This window comes from Carcharodon carcharias, chromosome 12, assembly GCF_017639515.1.
Source record: "Carcharodon carcharias isolate sCarCar2 chromosome 12, sCarCar2.pri, whole genome shotgun sequence".
Taxonomy (NCBI): domain Eukaryota; kingdom Metazoa; phylum Chordata; class Chondrichthyes; order Lamniformes; family Lamnidae; genus Carcharodon; species Carcharodon carcharias.
In genome coordinates, this window is record NC_054478.1 from 50,538,270 (window position 1) to 50,559,051 (window position 20,782).

Below are 20,782 nucleotides of genomic sequence, written 5' to 3' on the forward strand. Positions count from 1 at the left end.
GGTCTCCTCAATATGTTTTGCAGACCAAATATATTCTGCATTTTAGAAACAAAGAAAATTATGGCACTAAAGGAGACCATTTAGCCCATTATATCTGTACTAGCTGAAAAATTGTTATCCAGCCTAATCTCACTTTCCAGCTTTTGGTCCATAGCCCTGTATGTTATGGTAATATAGAGATTAGTAACAATTGTTGATCTATTGACAAAGTGCGTGGGCAGTGAAATTTTAAAAGACAGGATAAAGCATTGAAGCAAAGCTTTCAACAAGAGTGGGGTGTGCAACAAAGTATTTACAGTAGAGAAAGAGGGCATTTGGTCAACAAGGCCTTGTGCTCCACATTCTAACCACTCTCTGGATAAAGATGATTCTCCTAAATTCACCATTCGGGTTGCTTGTTAGGCAGAGGGTTTAAAGCATACTACAATAACATAGGTTTCGCTCAAAGCAAACAACTGTCAAAGACTGCAGAAGACTATTAAATTATATGAGCATTTATGATTAACTGCCATAAAATGTAATTTCATTGGAAATTGTATATGGATTTGGAGTAAGGTAACAAAATTGTTGTTAATAAATATTCTATATATTTTTCTCAAAGGTTGCCAATCAAGTTGTTCAGGCATTGCTTACGCAAAAGGTGAGTCTATTTACTAACCCCCTACATACACCTCGTCTAATTGTTAGAAAGTCAACATACACAAGATTAGGAAGTGAATCACAAACTGAACAACTTGCTACACTCTATGAGAAGAAACAAAAATGAGGTTGAGAACAACACAAATGATGTGACGGCATATCTCTTTTAATGGCTATGATACTGATTATGTCATTACCTTAACATGAGCCCCGAGCAAATTCAGGCACAATAATTTGCTGAAATGAGTACAGTCCTTTATTGTAAATGATGTTCCATTGGCATAACTTGTATTTTAACAGGCAGTGACTGGATTGGAAAAACTGAGGTTCTCTGCTGGTCACTTATGACCTCAGTCAGAATTGCTTGTGGAGGAATTAAGCAGCAATGATGTGGCCCTTCTTTTGAAGGGAGGGAAAATTAGTGAGTCATGACAAATCACATTCCTCTGATTCAGTAGGGCACAATAAAAGATTGAAGCAGGTGGGAACATTATTGTCTGAAGTATTTTCTTGTGTTAGAAATAAGTAAATCTGCAATGCAATATTTATGTGCACTTGTGAAAGCCATAAACCACTATAGCACTATATGCTATTGTCAGCAATGTATGTTTCTATGGGTTTTAGCCTGTTTAGGATGGTCTTCTGAATTAATAAATTAAACCAGCAGGGAGGAAAATAAAAGCCATCAAATTTAACTAATGTATGTTCATGGCTTAATCATGTGGATTTTTTAAAAAATCTGTACCTCAGTTTTAGAATTATTTGTTCCCTTTTGTTGGGTTCTGTGTTATGCACTGTCCTTCTGTCAAAATAACGGTGTTGAATAATTTAATCTGTTCATAACAGTGGTTAAAACTAACATGGAATGTGTCATGTAAATTGATTCTAGCTATTTGTTTCCAAAACAAGTGTTTAAAACTCCCTTCATGAAAACAAGGAAGTAAAACAATAGTGGAAAGTGCATTATAGAGCCATGGCCCAGTCTGAAGTTGGGGATAAAGGAGGTTCATATTGCAACTCACTGGTCAAAATCACTGTGAAAATTTATAGCATCAATTGAACCCATTTATTGAGATTGTATTTTTTTCATTCTTCTGTATCGATTCTCTGAAAAATAGAAAATTTTAATTACTCAAATATTTCTGTAACTCTCTGCTACAATAGGATTTGAGGGAAGAGTGCCTGAAACTGCGCACTAGGGTATTTGATCTTGAACAGCAAAATCGAGCCTTGAGTGTCCTTTTCCAGCAGAGAGTTCGGCTAGCCTCTGATTCACTTCTACAGGTATGTGTATTTATATCAGCTATTTTTTTTCTGTCAGAATTCTCATACTAATTTTTAGTCATTTTTCAAAGGGCTAGATGGCAAACCAGATTAATTGGTCAAAATCTTGAGATAATGTAATTTTTCAAAAATGCCTACTGCAATTCCTGCTTGTTGCAATCATAGGGCTTTCATAAATGTATCCTTATCCTTTAATTGTCAGTACTTATAATCACTGTTATTAACTGGAATGTAATAAATTATGCAAAGAATCAACTGATCAATGTGAGGATCAGACACAAATAAAAATAAATGTCCTGATTAAAGTTATCAGATTATACTGCTGTGGTATTCAAATACTTGGTCAATGGAGGAAATTACTTCAGAACCTGATTCAGAAATTTATGTCATAAAATGTAACCTTAGTCTGTCATTCTGGAAACACATTATGAAAATGAATATGCTTGCTAATGTATGCTTGCCTCAATAACTAGTTCTTTAATTGCATTTTGTGATTTGAATACATAAAACAGCAAGAATGTGTGACCGCAGTTAAACATTCTGTAGTCATGATAAAACACTGAACAGTCTAATTCACTCATAATATTTTCTACTTCAGTAAAAATACTTCATTGTGACTACTTCAGCAAAAGGGTCTGATGATCTATAGGGCAATTGTAGCAAACTATTGATTGAAGTATACATTATTGACCAAGATTGTTGACACCTGCTATTGTAACTTAAGGGAAATAATTTACTAATTACAATTTGTGAATTACAATCTATTTATTTCCTATAGCCTTTACCTCTGGACTTAACTATTTAAGTATTCTCCTGGACAGTCTCCCACCTACATAAACTTGGCCTCACTCTGTTGCCTATATCCTAAATTACACCATGTCCCATTCCCCCATCACCACAGTGATTGCTGACCAAAATTAGCTCCTGGTCCAGTAATGCCTCAATTTTAAAATTTTCACCTTTTGTTTTCAGATCGCTCCATGGCCTTGTCCCGGTCATCTACATGCCTACGCGATCTCTGCGCTGCTCCAATTCTGGCCTCTTGCACAACTCTGATTTAATCACACTGCCATTGATGGCCATGCTTTCAGGTCCCTGAGCTCTGGAATTGCCCTCCAAAATCTCTCCACCCCCCCCCCCCCCCAGCCCAGCTTTGTCTCCTCCATTAAGACTCTCCTTGAAACCTACTTCTTTGAGCAAGCTTTAGGTAATTTGCCCAAGCATCTCCTTATGTGGCTCAGTGTCAAATTTAATTCTCCTGAATGCACTTCAGAAACTCTTTCCCCTCTTTGCCCTTTATGCTATTATTATCCCAGTCTATATTAGAACAACTGAAATAACATAATGATAATGATTCTGAAGAAGAGTCATACGGACTCAAAATGTTAACTCTCTTTCTCTCTCCACGGATGCTGCCAGACCTGCTAGGTTTTTCCAGCATTTTATGTTTTTGTTTCAAATTTAGTTTGATAACACTACTGTGAAGAGCCTTGGGACATTATAGTATGTTAACATTGCAATATAAATATAGTATGTGTTTTTCACCAGGAGCAGGGCTGATGCTGTGTCAAGTATAAGGATAGTGTGCTTCATTGTGTATTCAGTGAGAGCCTTTATTGAACTGATGATGAGATGCCTGCCCCCAGAGGCAGAGGGCCTCATGGCAGAGTCACATGACTATGGGAAGCCACTTAGGCAATACAGCATTGCATTTCCAAAACCTAAACATCCCCTTTGTCATATAAAAAAGATACAAACATCCCCCTTTTTTTCTCAGTGAACAAAAGACACATTTGCATGCATGATCCTGTGTGACTGTGAGTTGCCCAAGTCACCCACTATATACCCACTGTCCTCATGTATTGACAACTGTTTGGTCTATTAGTCAATCTCTGCACATGCATTGCGCACATAGTCTTTTAAAAATATCACAGATTCATAGAATTTTAATGGCACAGGAGGAGGCCATTCAGCCCATTGTGTCTGCACTGGCTCTCCAAATGAGCATTATGATCTAGTGCGATTGCCCTGCCTTTTCCCCCTACCCCTACACATTGTTTCTATTCAGATGATTATTTAATCCCCTCCTGAATGCCTGAATTGAACCTGCCTCCACCACAGGCATTGCATTCCAGACCCAAACCACTCGTTGTGTGAAAATGTTTTTCCTCACATCACATTTGCTTCTTTTGCAAATCACTTTAAATCTGTGCCCTTTCATTCTTGATCCTTTTACGAGCAGGAACAGCTTCTCCCTATCTACTCTGTCCAGCTCCCTCATGATTTTGAACATCTCTATCTAATCCCGGCTTAGCTTTCTTCTCTCCAAGGACCACAGTCCCAACCTCCCCAATCTATCTCCGTAACTAAAGTTTCTCATCCCTGGAACCATCCTTCTGCACTCTGTCCAATGTGTTCACATCGTTCCTACAATGTGGCGCCCAGAACTGTACAGAATACTCCAGCTGAGGTCTAACAAGTGTCTTATATAAATTCAGCATAACCTCCATAAACCGTTTAGGTCTCTTAATGGAACGGGTGTGTGTGGACATTGTCTGTTCATCTGAGTGATGCTCCTTGTCCGGAGAGCATAGTTCCCATGGCACTTGTTGTCTTGGTGTCTATTGGTGTTCCATTGCTGTTGTTGGGGACTCATGGACCTCTGGGATTGATGGTAGTTCTGTACTCAGTACAGCTGGTGATATCCAGACTGACTGGTTGGAGTGAAGGAGCAGCTTCGTTAGCTGAGCATATATGCCTGCGGTTGCGCCTGTATATCTGGTTGAGTTTTTTCAATTCCTCTTTGAACTGCCAACTGTTGAATTGTGGTTCATTCTTTCCTCTTTGTACCTTTGTGTTGTCCCTGAAATGTGTTTGTTCAGATCTCACATAGCTTCGTTCATTGAAGACTTCCGTTTATTGTGCATTTGCAAAGGTATAGGCTCAGCTGGAATCATGCCCTTCAACTCTTCCAATTCAACTCTGATATGAACATTTCCCTGTAGAACATGTACCTTCTGCTCATGCATTTCATTGCACTGACATGATCGGCAACCATCTTGTGGTTTACTTGAATATTGTCTCCCTCTGATTGAAGTCATCTGTCTCCCTCTCTCCGGAGTCTTTTGTTTCCCTCTCTCTGGGGTCTTTTCTGCCCTTTCTCTACTGGCACAGTTAAGATTACTAGCCCAAGGTTTAGACTTGCTGCAGCTGAGACGAGTGGCTGTTCCATCCCATCTATGACCTGGAACTCAAGATCTTCCTTCTTGCCATTGCACTGGGCTCTCAGACTAATTTGGCTGCTCAGTATTAGTCTTGTGCTATCATATAGCCTCAATCTTACTTTTGATTATTTCATTTTCGGATCGCCATGTTGAGCCACTTCACACAGATCTGTGATGGTCATTATGTTGCATGATGCACCTGTGTCTATCTGGCACTTGTTTGCTTGATACTTTCCCTCTGGGGTCATCATTGTAACAGTCACAAACCATTTGTCACCTATGGACCTGACTGAACCAACCTGTTGTAAGGTGTATAGTTCTTCATCAGACTTGGCTGCTGATGTCTCTCCAGTGGCCATCTGTATGGGCTTGTTTTTCCTTTTTCTGGTCAGACATTTGTATGCAAAATGATTTTGCTTCTGGCAGTTAAAACACTTTTTTCCCCATGGTGGGCAATCCTTCTTTTCCCGTGCATGCTATCCCCCACAGTATTTACATCCTGCCCTTTGTCTGTGATTGCTCAACTCTTTTGGCTTGGACTGTCTGTCAACATAATGTATCTCTTGGTCAGCTCTGCCATATATATGCTGTAGCTGTTGCTTCACAATGTTTGCATTTTGACACACATCTATTGCTTTCTTTAGCATCTTTCAGCAGACTTGCTCTCACTGAGGGTACTCTCATACCTAGGTCCAATCTATCTTTAATCAGATCATCTTTAAACTATCCAAATTCACATGATTCTGCAGCTACATTACTGCTTTGATGTATTGTTCAATGGTCTAATTTTCACTCTGAATTCTAGTGTTGAAAGCATAATGTTCAGATGTAACCTTCACTCAGGGTTCAAAATGCGCATTCAAGGTTTTCAAAATCTCTCTCATCTTTTTTCTTTGCTTGTCTGTTAGATTTAGAATGGTATACACTTTGTAGCTGATCTTCCCCAGTAGTGTTAGGAGTGTGGCTACTCTTATCGGTTCAGGCTCGTTAACTAAGTTTGTTGCAATCTCATAGCTTTGCCATTATAAGTGGCAAAACAGCCAGTTTTGCCATGCATCATTTTTCAATTGAGCTGGGGTTGGGATTGGAAAATTTACAGCAGCCATTTTTACTCAGTCAGTAATTTACTTGCAGCCTCTGTCTGCGTTTCCTTTAACCTTTTTCTCTGCAGCCAGTAATTTCACTTGCAGCCTGTGCATGCTTTTCTTTTGCCCTTTATTCAGCAGCATTTTTTAAAGATTTGTGCTTTTTTGTGTGCCTTTATATGCAGCCTTGCAGCCTTAGTCTGTTTTCCTTTGCTCTTTTCAGCAGCTTTTTATTTTGCAGGTTTGAACCTTTCTCTGCTCTTTTTGTGGGGTTCAAATTCTATTTTTTATTCACTTATGTACACCATGTTTCAAGTATAAGGACAGCTGTACTTCTTCAGTGAGAGCCTTTATTGAACTGATCTTAAAATGTTTGCTCCCAGAGGCAGTGTGTCTCATGGCAGAGTCACATGACTAAAGCAAGCCAGCTAGTCAGTACAGCATTGTATTTCCAAAGCCCAAACAGATGCTACCAAAGGTTTGCACATTTGGATATGTTAATTCTGAGCAGAATCCTTTTCTGTCTGGTGCCTCCAGTCTCCGTTAAGTATAGCACATTGGTATTTGTTGCTCCCCTTCTTGCAGATGATGCTGAACTTAATTTTGAGGATCCTGGTGGTTATGCAACTATGGGAGCAGTTTGACTGCTCAATTTAAATACTTCATTTCCTTGTTGTCTTAGACCAAGCAGATTTGATTGAAGACAAATACCTAGACAATAGAATTTTGCTTTTGTTAACATTAAAATAAACAGGCAATTAGTTCAAAAACCTGGTGGGTGATAAGTCTTTATGACAGTAAGCACAATTATAGTTCCTTCATATTTGGCATTGTTTTTCAAATTTTCTTTACCTTCTATACAGTAAGTGCTTTGCCATTTGTTAGCTCCAATAAATTGTTATGTGAGGGCATTTTTTAAATAGACTCCTTGCATTGACATAGCATCACCAATTAATTTTTCAAGACAATTGTTTCTGGTGCATACAATTAGTGTTTTTAAGCATTGGATTGGAGGACCTATTACATTTGTTTGTATAATTGTTGAAATTCAGATGTATTAATAAGTGCATTGAGTAGGAACTATGTATAATTCACACGTAGTTAAGAGGGTATGATGATATGGAAATCCTGTTTTGCATCTGACATATATGGAGTTAGAAATGTCTTTTATCTACATGGGAAGGAAGATGTGAAAATTACCTTTAGCTAAAAGGGCATGGAGATTGAGAAATGATCCCAAGTACAGAAGAACAGGAAAATAATCAGGATGATCTTTAAATAATGTCTTGCTACTTGAAATAGGAGGAGATAATGTGGCAAAGTGGGTAACATCCCAGCCTCTGAGCCAGAAGTTCTGGCTTTGAGTCCCACTCCAGGACTTAATGGCCAAGGAGGGTGCATTCATATTGCAGCCAAGCAGGTTGAGTATCAACTTGCAAACCATTCCAATACATGCCAATGGCAGGCGGAAATATATTCCAAGGCACTTCACAGGAGTTTAATCAGTGTGAATGGATGCCAAGGAAGAAACATAGGAACAGGGAACAGGAGTAGGACATTCAGCAATCACCCCCACCCCTTCCCTCACAAAAAGCCTCTGCTATCATTTAATTCAATCATGGTTTATGTGTATCTTAACTCTACTTAACAACCTTTGTTACAAATCTCTTAATACGTTCACCTATTAAAAATCTATTGACACAGCCTCAACAGATTTTTATAGGACAGAGATCCAGATTATCATGACTCCTTTGTGTGATGAGATGCTTCCTGGCATAACCCCTGAATGGCATGATTTTATTTTAATGCTATGCCCCCTCGTTCTGTGGTCCCCTACCAAAGTAGGAGATATCAGGAGGGCTGACCAAAAACATTGTTGAAGAGGTGGATTTTAAGGAGAGCTTTGAAGGAGCAAAGAGAGGTGGAAAATTTTAGGAAGGGAATTCCAAAGCTTAAAGCCTAGACAGCTGAAGGCACAACCACCAATGGTGGAGTATTTAAATTTGGAGATGTGCAAGAGGCTGGAATTAGAGGTACATGGATATTTTGTAGGTTTATAAGGCTGGAGAAGTTACAGAGATAGAGGGGGACGAGGTCACGGAGGAATTTGAAAAGAAGATAACGAATTTTATTATTTAATTTTTGCTTAAGCAGCAGCCAATGTATGACAGAGAACAGGGCTGATGGATGAACAGGACTTGGTGCAAGTGAGGATACAAACAGCAGCCTTTTGGATTATTTTAAATTTATGAGGGCGTAGGGGATTAAAGATGTAAGATCAGTCAGGAGCTTGATGGGAACGTCAAGTCTGAAGGTACCAAGGGCATAAATGAGGGTTTTAGCAGCAGATGAGCTGAAGCAAGGGCAAAGGTGGGCAATGTAATGGAGGTGGAAACAGGTAGAATTCATGATGGTACAGATATGTGGTCGTCTTGGGGTCAAATACAGCATCAAGCTTGTGAAAAGCCTTTTACCCAAAGGCAAACAAATTGACGGTTGCTATCATGGTTAAGATGAACTTGAAGAAGATATGAGTGGCGATTGGAGAAAAAAAAAAGAAATATGTAAGTGTGAGGATACAGTTGGGAGGGTCTGTAGGCAGGTTTGACTTGGTGGTGAGATGTTGGGTGGAGGTGCAGTGCAGGGGGTAGAAGCAGTGGCAGCTGCAATGTAACTAGTTACAATGAGTAACTAATCAATCGTATAGAACATTCACTTTTTACTTGGACCTGGACATCCTCATACAATGAAGCTTGAAAGAATGATTTGTTCAGCGAGTGCTCAAATTTTGTTGCTTCTATTCAAAATATATTTTAATGGGCTGTAACTTCCAAGCTCCAGGGCATCATATCTGGGGGGAGGGTACCCCAAAGATGAGCTGGGAAACCCCACCCCCCAACCCCGGAAGTTCCCAGATGAAATTTGCACAGCAATTGCCTGGGAAGAGCAAACTTCCCATGTGCAATTGCCCTGCACTGGAAACTATCTGAAAATTGTAATTTAAATCACAAATTTCAGATGGTTCCGACTGTGTTACATCAATAGTTGCCCAGAAAAAATTAGATGAATTAAACCTGGCTAACTATTGTACAGATCAGCACCTACTCTCCCCTCCCGCCAACGACCCCCTGCACTCTGCCACTACAGCACTCTCCCAGACTCCGACGAGACATGGGACTCCCCCACAGCACCACCGCCCCCCATAACCACGGGATCCCCCCTGCCAAAGCCTGACCTGACCCGACCACCACCTCCCTCAAGGCCTGACCTGACCCCCTCCCATCCCACCAAATCCTCCTCACTTACCTTATGCACTTATCTTGTCAAGACCTTTAAACCTGGCTTATCTGGTTTACGGCAAAAAGGGGGCATGGCTTACTTACCTTTGACTCTTCAGCTCTCAACACTAGGCCCTGGGTACGTGCTGCACTGCCCAGATCTCGTCCAGCCTGAGTGGGAATGTTGGGCCAGATAGGATCGGTTGGATTTTCAGGCAAGTTCTTTCGAGCGCAGTGGCAAGCCGACTCAATTTCCAATCCATTGGAAGTTACTGCCCCCCAGGTATTTGCTATGTTTAATAATGATGTGATTTGTGGTTTTAGTTAGACCCTGTTTGTCTGTGTCAGAGGTGAAACCTTGATTGTTGAGATACAAATTTCGAGGCCTGGGAAAGGTATAATAGCAGTTTGAGAATTACAGTGTGTTTCTTCCTTCACTATAGCAGAAGATGATTTGTCCTACATCAGGTTCAAGCTCTGTTTTATAGCATTCATCTTTATGGATTTTCAGACGATAATTATACTTGAGAAATATGTAATAAAGTGCACATTTATTTCTCAGAGGATAAACCACCTTTTGGTTCTCAAAGGGTCAACAAAATCTGATCATCGTTCAGTAGATAATATGAAATCAAAATAAAGATTACATTTTATCCTTTTCTTTTCAGCTGATAGATTAAGGAGAAAGCCCAATAGGAAAAAGTCATAAAGTAGTTGTAATAAAGGTTCTTATCTTGCCTTATATTTTGGTAAAATGAAATCTAATCAAAAGTGGGATTGCTTGCAATGCCCTGAGTCAAGTGATGCAAGAAAAGATACTAAATAAAAGTGTGATTTTTACAATTTTTCCTCTATTTGCACTGAGAATATACTCTACAAATTCAAATAGCTATTAAGTAAATTAACATACTGCAGACTATGCAGTATTTACACTTGATAGTTTTGAAAGCTACAAATGATTGATTGGCCCATACTCATAATTAGTGTCACACATATCTGAACAACTATTTTGCATTGTTTTGATGAAGAAAAAAAGTGAAGATTTTATTATTTTAAAGTCTGGTTTCAATTTATCGTACGCCAAAGTGACTGTATAAAGTATAGCAACGCTAACTAAAGTGACCAGTAGAAGAACTAACTATCAGGAATTCAGTTCTTTTGTTGAGATGAAAAACCTTGGGTGGATTTCCTGCTATAATAATGGAGCTATGAATTATTGTTGTCCATTAGATTCTACAGTTTTATATCAAACTCTGGCTTCATTAATATTTCATTAGCATAGTTTATAAAAAGCAAACGTATGAGATCATAGTGATGTTCAGGACAGAATGAAATTTTTCTTTTAAAACCATTTAGAATTTTTTGCATTTTAGGATTTAGGGAAGCAATTTATTTTGGAGAAGATTTTCGTAGGTCTACATTCTCTAGATTCTCTATTACAACGTACAAGTCTCTGAAATTGCAATGGTTCAGGCTTGCAGAATAGCAACGAGGCCATTGGCCTCCCAAGGTTTTTCATCTCAACCAAAGAATTTCTGATAGTTAGTTCTTCTACTGGTCACTTTAGCTAGCGTTACTATACTTCATACAGTCACTTAGACGCACAATAAATTGAAACCAGACTTTAAAATCATAAAATCTTCACTTTTTGCCTTCATCAAAAAAATGCAAAATAGTTGTTCAGATACGTGTGACATTAATTACCGTTATTAGTCAGACAGCAACTTCCAATAATCACAGATGCACAGTTAAGTGTTAAAATCTGGAAATTGCCATCCAGGTTGCCCTGTTCCTTCACAAGCTTAACTACACCAGAACTTTGCCAAGAGATTCAAATTAATGCACTAGCATAAAGTTGGGGCACTTAGTAGAAATGCACCAGAAAAATATGCCAAAATAGGTTGGAGTTTCTTCATTCAAGCCTAACTTTTTTTTAATGGCATAATGTGTCTTAATTACTGCCAAACCACCTTGCTGGCACAGAAGACTAACTTCTACAAGTGCAGAATCTCATTTTTGCAGATTTTGTTAATTGTTGGAGATTTAAAAGTAATAAAAGATATAAATTAATTGTACTTTTTACTTTTCCCTTCTCTCTTTATTTTAATGGCATCTTCCTTTTGTTTTCTTAATGTGCTTTCAGTCCATGATTTTACTGGATTAAATAAATTCTTGGTATAGATTTTATGGGCTGGTCCTGCAGAAGCATAGTAGGAGGCAGGTCTGGGAGAAAAATTGGAAAATAGCACATTGGGACAGCTTCCTGATGGCAGCCAGAACCCCCTGCTGAGGCCAAAGCCATTCATTTGACTGGAGGCAGCTTCCCCACAGCAGGCAGGAGTCAATCATTGCCTCCGCTCCATCACCCCATCATGGACCCACTGGGATACGACGGCCTCAGCTGGAGGCCGTTTTGTGGAGGGGTTACCCCTCCATACCGATGGCCTGACAGCTGTGGCCATGAGGACTTTTTAACTTCTTTACAATTTTGCAGAGAACGCCTCAATTTTGGGGTGCCCTCGCAGTTCCCTGCCTGAGTCAACAGCACCCACCTCTCCCGGTGGGTCTGCCGGGTGGACATTGCATTAGACCTTTGTATTGGGCCTTCTACCTCACTGGTCCATCCACCATCCTTAATTGGATGGGCACTGGAGGCTGCTACTTAATTGATTGCCTCTGGAAAGATTGTGAGCACGTCTTGCTGCAGCCACTTCCAGGTTACCGATGTGGAATTGAGGCCTACTTCAGAGCTTTGATGATCTTGGAAAAATTCAGCCATACATCTCAGCAAGGACTATTTAGTCTGGTTGAGGAGATAAGCCCTTGTGCGCCCTCTTCACATAGGTCTATTATCCCCTGTAGAGGATGCTGAGCTGTTTCTGCTCTCTGGTTACTGCAAATCAGTGTAAAAGTGTAAGTGCAATGAATGGCTAGCGCTGATAACAAAATCTGGGCCTATATGCAAGTATTACACAGTTTATCCGGTTGAGATTAGTTTATTCCTCTCTTCCATATGTTCAATTGTACATGCACAAAGAGAGTTTCTGCCACACTTTTAGCAAAGTTATCGTAGTAGAGTGGGAGCAGCTTCAGGGATACCAAGAAAATTCCTGCCTATTGTTATTTTCTTCCTATAATGCCCCTGTTTATCAAAGCTAAACTGCAATTGGCCTCTTGATAGATTTATCTACCTGTATTTGATCCCCAAATTCTCTGATGAGCCAAACCTTGCAATAATTTTCCATTAGTGTATAAGCCTTGGCTCAGTGGGTAGCACTCTCACCCTGGAGTTGTTGCACTGTGTGAGGTGATATCTGTCAGATGGACCATTAAACCAAGGCCCCTACTGCCTCCTTGAGTTGATAGCACTTTTTGAAGAAGAATAGGGAAGCTTTACCCAGTGTCCTGACCATTATTGTTCTCTCAAACAACACCACTACAAAACAACAGATGTGATCTAGTTATTATTGCTTTGCTGTTTGTGGGACATTTCAGTGTGGAAATTGGATGCCACACTTCTTACTGTTGCAGATATCTAACTCATAATTCAAATGTCTTAAAATAGAAATTTTTTGATAGAAATTGAAGTTTCAGCAGTAGATAAATGGGGTATCTAATTGAGAAATTGATAAACAAACCTGAAGTAAATGCAAATTCAAACAAGTTTGGAGTTAATTACAGTTAAAGGATAACCTATGCCTTCCCAGTGTTTTATGCCCAACCATCTTCAGCTCCTTCATCAATGACCTTCCCTCCATCATAAGATAAGAAGTGAGGATGTTCACTGATGGATTACACAATGTACAGTACCGTTTGCGACTCCTCAGATACTGAAGCAGTCTATGTCAATATACAGCATGACCTGGACAACCTTCAGGCTTGAGCTGCTAAATGGCAAATAACATTTGCACCACACAAGTTCCAGGCAATGACCTTCTCCAACCAGAAAGAATCTAACAACACCCCCTTGACATTCAATGGCATTAACATTGGTGAATCCCTCACTGTCAACACCCTGGTGTTTACCCTTGACCAGACACTGAACTGGATCAGCCATGTAAATACCATGGCTACAAGAGCAGGTCAGAGGCTGGGAATTCTGCTGTGAGTAACTTACCTTCTGACTTCCCAAATACTGTCCATCATCTACAAGGCACAGGTCAGAAGTATGATGAAATATTCTCAACTTGCCTGGATGAGTGCAGTTCCAACAACACTCAAGAAGCTTGACACCATCCAGGACAAAGCAGCCCGCTTGATTTGCACCCCCTTAACCACCTTAAACATTCACTCCCTCCTTGAGTGCACTGTGGTAGCAATGTGTACTATCCACGATATGCAATGCAGCAACTCATCAAGGCTCCTTTGATAGCACCTTCCAAACCCACGAGCTGTACCACCTAGAAGGCCAAGGGCAGCAGATATATAGGAACACTACCAGCTGCAAGTTCCCCTCCAAGCCACACACTAACTTGACTTGGAACTATATCATCATTCCTTCAATATCATTGGGTCAAAATCCTGGAACTCCCTTCTTAATAACACTGTGGGCATACCTATGCCATATGGACTGCAATGATTCAAGAAGGCATTTCATCACCACCCTCTCAAGGGCAATTAGGGATGGGCAATAAATGCTGACCCAGCCAGCGACGCCCTCATTTTGTGCAAGAATGAAAAAAAAATCTTACACAGTCATGAGTAGAGTTGTGAAAGAATTAAATAATAGGGGTCTCCTATCTTAGCATAATAGAGCCAGAAGGTCTGCCCTTACTTCAATAAAATAGTTTAATTATGTTTGTAGTTCCTAGATCAAAAGAAGGCAAAACCTGGTTGTAAACAAGAGAGTTCCTTAACAGGGTCAGAAATTCTGACGGCGGGGTTGGGGGGGCGGAGGGGGCACAGGAATAGCAGCCCATTAGCAATATAAATTATTCGTACAAGTTACGAATCAAAGAGTAGCATGGAAGGTAAAAGGATTCATTTACATATCTGTTTGAGAGCATCCAAGAGCATGCCACATCATGAAGATGGGATGTGGGGTTGGAAGATTCCTTTGTTTAATTTACCTGTGTGTGTTTGCTGACAGAAGCAGGCAATTCAGTTCAGTTGGGGTTTCATAAGGGAAGAGCAGCTGGAAAACTCGCAGCTAGTAGAAAAAATCTACGATGACCCTCAAAGAGCTTTGTGGCAGAAAGCAGTCAGTTTGAATAGTTAGCACAGAAAAAGCTTTACAGAAGCTCTAGGGCAGACTGGGAAAAACAGTCTGTGTGTCCCAAGCCAGGAAAAGGAGCTATAGAGTCCACAGTCATGAGGTATTTAAAGAAAATTGGAGGATTGCTTAGCCAAAAGCTAATGGAAGGGTCCCCATGTAATTTAACCTTCAGGAATAGATGGAATACAGAAGAGAATTAAAGTAAATTCCAGAGGGCTGTATATACTTTTTGGGTTGGTCCCAGAGAAAGTGAACGAACCTTCAAGATTTCATAAGATTAGGGAACTCTTCAGGGGTGGGGTGAGGGGAGGAAGTAAAAAGTACAACTTAGTTAATAACATAATTATTTATAATCCTTGGTTGTTAATAGTGCTTGCTTTATTTAATTTCTCTTTATATGCACAATAATGTTTTTTTTAAAAGAACATGAAATCTTGTAGCATAGTTCTGTCCGTTAATTGCTGGGTGTTCAGATTTCTTCTTTAAACATGAATGACCCTGATCAGGATTGTAACACGACATTGCAGCAGGACTGGCTTAATTGTTGTAAAGCATTTTGGGACAAGCTGGGGTCATGAAAGGCACTATATAAATATTTCTGCTTTTTAAATTATTAAATATAAACTCACATTCCTTGCTTTTGTGTCAGGAAGTATTACCTTGCAATTACCCATATTAAATTTCTTCCATTTATCTGTTTATTGCATTAACCTGTCTATTGTAATTTCTAATCAATACACACATACAAGTCAACCATTAACATTTTAATCTGGCAGCACGTGTCAGCTTTCAAGTCTTTCACTAAAAGGATCTACTTTTTCACTTTGATTGAAGGTTTTTTACATTTATCTCCAAGTTTTCACTTGCCACAAGATCTATATTCAAGATTGTTTTTGAGCTGTCAACTATTTACAAGTAGTTGATCAGCTTTTACTGGTTTTCTAGGTGAATATACCTGTATACCTTTAGTCATTATCTAAAGATACATCTTCCATTCATACTTTTAATTAAACTGCTGCTAATTTAGATTGTTACTATCTTTCCAAAGCATTAAAAACTTCAATTTAGTTTTAATCCCCATTTACGCAAACAATTCTATTCTTTCACCCTTTCAGCCTTATTAACTTACTGGAAATGATTTATTTTGTACTGTATCCATCTTGCCTGTCATGATATCTAGCTGCTGTTTTGTTGACCTGTTTGCTAACTTTTCAGCTCAGTTAATTAAGGCCAGGTACCTTTTTTATCGTGCTGAACTTGCCTTTTTCCAATCCTGCAGCCTTATCTTTTACTCTTACTTATCTTTTCCTGTTCACACATAGAACCTAACTATATCGTGGTTACCATTTTCCAATTGTTTTCCTAGTCTCTCATCAGCTATGTGCCCCATTCATTTCCCAGAAACGACACAAACAATGCTTCATTATTTGTTGAACAAGGTACATATTGATCTAAGAAATAGCTGACCGTATTCTAAAAGGTTTTTTATGCTTTGACCACATGCATTATCATTATTCCAGCGCTTCTTGGGATAGTTGAAATCCCTCAGTATTGTTCCTCCATAACACTCTGAACTGTCTGCACATCTCATCTCCACTGTTCACATCCAAAATATGGGGTGAATGAATTTCACACCTTCTTCCATGCAACTAGGGAGCATTGGAAACACTTATATCTTTTCTGCTTGTGCTTATTTCTTCGGCTGCAAACAGGAGATGTTTATAAACAAAAACAGAATTACCTGGAAAAATTCAGCAGGTCTGGCAGCATCGGCGGAGAAGAAAAGAGTTGACATTTCGAGTCCTCATGACCCTTCGACAGAACTTAAGTTCGAGTCCAAGAAAGAGTTGAAATATAAGCTGGTTTAAGGTGTGTAGGGGGGGGCGGAGAGAGAGAGAGAGAGAGAGAAGTGGAGGGGGTTGGTAAGGTTGTAGGGACAAACAAGCAGTGATAGAAGCAGATCATCAAAAGATGTCACCAACAATAGAACAAAAGAACACATGGGTGTTAAAGTTGGTGATATTATCTAAACAAATGTGCTAATTAAGAATGGATGGTAGGGCACTCAAGGTATAGCTCTAGTGGGGGTGGGGAGAGCATAAAAGATTTAAAAATATTTAACAATAATGGAAATAGGTGGAAAAAGAAAAATCTATATAATTTATTGGAAAAAAACAAAAGGAAGGGGGAAACAGAAAGGGGGTGGGGATGGGGGAGGGAGCTCAAGACCTAAAGTTGTTGAATTCAATATTCAGTCCGGAAGGCTGTAAAGTGCCTAGTCGGAAGATGAGGTGTTGTTCCTCCAGTTTGCGTTGGGCTTCACTGGAACAATGCAGCAAGCCAAGTTCAGACATGTGGGCAAGAGAGCAGGGTGGAATGTTAAAATGGCAAGCGACAGGGAGGTTTGGGTCATTCTTGCGGACAGACCGCAGGTGTTCTGCAAAGCGGTCGCCCAGTTTACGTTTGGTCTCTCCAATGTAGAGGAGACCACATTGGGAGCAACGAATGCAGTAGACTAAGTTGGGGGAAATGCAAGTGAAATGCTGCTTCACTTGAAAGGATTCCACCCATTTCTTATTCCGGGCTGGGACAAGGCATGGCCTGGATCCAGAATAAGCAGTTCCAAAAAGCTATCAATGGGTATTGAAAGGGGCTGTTTGAACAAGCACACTCTTCTTTCAGAAGAGGGTGAGCAACTATCACCCACTTCCCCCAGAACCTCCACTGCCAATATTTCTAAGATTGTTGTTGTCAAATTCTAGCCAGCTTCAACATCAAGCTTGGCTACAAGTTGGCCCTGAAAGAATAGGGAGTTGAAGTAGAGCCTGTACCCTTCTTCCTCAATCCACAGAAATGCAACTTCTAAGATTTTTTTGTGGCCATTTATCAAGTGAGTGGTCTTCAGCAGTCTTTTTAAGTATCACAGTTTAGACTGCTCAAGATTTGTGCCACAGACAGAATATATGTGTTCCCTCACTGTTCATGATCAGTATGTTTTGTGATGAAAGTGGTATGTGTTTTCTTACCCTTAGATTGTCTATCCCAATTAAATAATTCCAGCAGTAAGTTTTTGTGAGTTTTAAAATAAGGAAGCTTATTTATTCTCTCACACTTACCCGGAATTAAATGTGACATCGCACAATGCTCCCACATACACAGATTAGTTACAGATGAAGGTAATGTACTGTTACATTTTATAATTGTCTTATTCTCTGGTTTAGGATTTCCAGCTCACATGTGGCAGGCCTGTAGTTTCTTGGTTGATTACGAAACTTTAAAGTTGAAATGAGGGTCTTGTAAAGCGAAGGATTCTTAGCAGGCTCTTAAGTTTCTTGTTGTTGAATTTCTAGGAGGTTGGTGCTCAGATAAACTTGAAGTTGGAACAGGTTGGGGAATCCTTCTCTCTGTTGGGATCTCCTACTTTCAAGGTATTGCTGTTAATATCCTTGGCTGCTTGGTGACCTGCAGCTAATTTGTGGTCTGGCTTTCTGACCACACTAAACTTGATTACAGACTGTTCCACCAGAAAGCCATTTAATCAGCTGACTGATTTTAAAACAGACAACAACATGGCTCCCTCATCATGTGACATTTGCAAGTTAAAAGTCCTTTTTCCAAAAAAAGAGGTGGGGTTTTATGTTGATTCTAACATCCTGTGTTGTTGTATGACACCTTTGAGATCTACCCAATCTAGTTTGGATGATGAAAACCATCATACAATGGAAGGTTGATTGTGCCCATTCACTGCCATTTGCCAAAGATTGAGTTTTGATGTTCAGAGAGACAGGCAGGCTATAAATTCTATAGTCCTTTTGTGTTGGTCCATCTTTTAACAAAGAGAAATGTGAATTCACCAGATATTTTGTTTTCTTCTTTATTTGTTCATGGGATGTGTGTGTCACTGCCTAGGCCAGCATTTATTGCCTATCCCCAATTGCCCTTGTTCAGACGCCATTTAAGAATCAACCACATTGCTGAATGTCCATTTTTAATTAGGTATTCGCTTGAGACATTCGAGCTTGTAGCTCAAATGCCAAATGTCACATGATTTGCAGCAGTCATTTTAATAGCTTGTTTGTGTCCAGTCCTTAAAAGTATTGACTGAAAGTCCTTAAGAATCTGGGGAATGATACTTGGTGCAACAAAGTGGAGCTTGCACCAAAATTTTCTTGTGATGCAACCATTATTAATGTGCTAGTGTTTGTGCCTTTGCTGGTCCTCTAGTTGTTTTGGTCCCTGAGAACAATGGGCTAGATTTTATGGCCTTCCACTGGCGTGTTTGAAGGTTGGAGTGTGGGTGCTAGTAAAATGCAGTGCATGGCCAACCCATTGCCTTCCCACTCCTCACCCCACCTGTCTTCCATTTTAAGGAGATGTAGGGGAGGCATCAGGCAGCCTTGAGCTTATTGAGGTCCTTAAGTGACCTCAGTAGTGTTTACTGGGCTAGCTGGTGTCAAGAGAAGGGGGGAACCTACTTTTGGGGGTCCCCTGTCACCACTGGAGGCAACAACCCACCGCCCCCAGCCGATAATACTCCTTCTTTAACCTTGCCCCTCAGCAACCCCACCCTGGCTTCTCAAACCCGGGTCCCCGCCTCCCTCACCTTCCTCACTGGGACCTGCCAGCCAGGCTCCCACACATGCCCTGGACTTACCTTCAGTCAGACTTTCATAACCTCCTTCTTTAGATTCTGGCTGTAGTCCCAGCAGTGGTCACCGCTTGAACCTGATGCTGCTGGGATTACAGAACTGCCAGCCAAATTGGATTAGCTGGCAACTCCCTAAGGCAGGACGTCCTGCCTAGATGGGGGTGGAAGTCTCACCCTGAGCCAATGAACTCTCCACTGAGGATAAGATACTGCAGGGCAGCTGACTTTTTCATGGACGGGCTCCCGATCGAATTTTTAGTCAGGGGGCAGGGAACATGGCACCTTGTAAAATCCAGCCCAATGTCTCTAGAAGCAATCAGGTACTTCAAAGTGAGTCTACCACCATCCAATCACTTCCTACTGTCACAATGCCATATAGACACTGAGGTGATCAGCACCATGCAGGACTGATGGGAGGATATTGGTAGATGATGTATGCTCTACAGAATAGAGCACTATTTTTAAGAAGAGCATCTTTGATACCGTAAGTGTCAGAAACTATGGGCAGAATGCCTCAGAATTGTACTAAGTGCAACAGCGGGTGTGAAAAACGCCCGCTACTGGTGGGTTTTCGTGCCATATCCGCCACTTCCCACCTCATTAATTATTCAACCACAGGAAACACACTGTCTCGCTGGTAGGCAGCCTCTGAATCGCCCACCATGCTGTCACCATTTCCTCACTCCGGGTGCCATACCTAAACTGTAGCCATGCACATGGTTCTCAATACTTGCAGCCCAGGACTGCTCCATTGAAAACATCACCCTGAAAGCCAAGAAGAGTTCAGTGATGCATCAATGGAATGCCTTTTGGAGGCCCACTGTGATGTCCTCCGCCCTACCTCTGGCTGCAGGAGGTCCAGCGATCTCACCACTCCAGCTTGGGAGGCGGTGGCAGTGGTGGTCAGTGCCAATGCTGCACAGAAGAGGTTGGCCATCCAGTGCAGAAAGAGGATGAATGATCTCATCCATGGCGCCAGAGTAATCACTCTAAACTCACAAGGCCATCACACATTCACTGGCATCTCACTGCCAGCTCAAGTGACATCACCATTCATACTCTCACACACACCCTCACATCTCCATCTGGCCTCATCTTCTTTGGAGACTGCATCCTCAGCCCTCACCATCTTGAGGCCACTTGCACAGATGAGCACGTTCTCCCACACCACCACGGGATACATCCCTTCCCCAGTACAGCCCTCACTCTGCAGCCTCTTCCCTTGCCTAAAGCCACTTTCCCAAGCAAGTGCGAGCCCTGCAGATGTTGAAAATTATCCCTGCCTTATGACTGGTCTGGTAGGTGGAGACCTGCCTGTGAGACCCCCTAAAAGTGATGTGGTTCCGCCTGTGAATCTTGGCGCTGGTGACCGCGAGTGTTGCCTGAAGCAAGGTAGGCAAACAAACCTC

At 40.8% G+C, this 20,782-nt stretch overlaps 1 protein-coding gene across 6 annotated transcripts in view; it reads left to right on the forward strand.

Moving 5' to 3' along the window:
- LOC121284922 (nck-associated protein 5-like) overlaps positions 1-20,782 on the forward strand; it is a 716,253-nt gene that overhangs the window by 517,730 nt on the left and 177,741 nt on the right. For all 6 annotated transcript variants that reach the window (XM_041200836.1, XM_041200840.1, XM_041200841.1 and 3 more), the window contains 2 exons: positions 602-640; positions 1,804-1,923. In XM_041200836.1, coding sequence (XP_041056770.1) covers positions 602-640; positions 1,804-1,923 — 159 coding nt within the window. The remainder of the gene's footprint in view (positions 1-601; positions 641-1,803; positions 1,924-20,782) is intronic.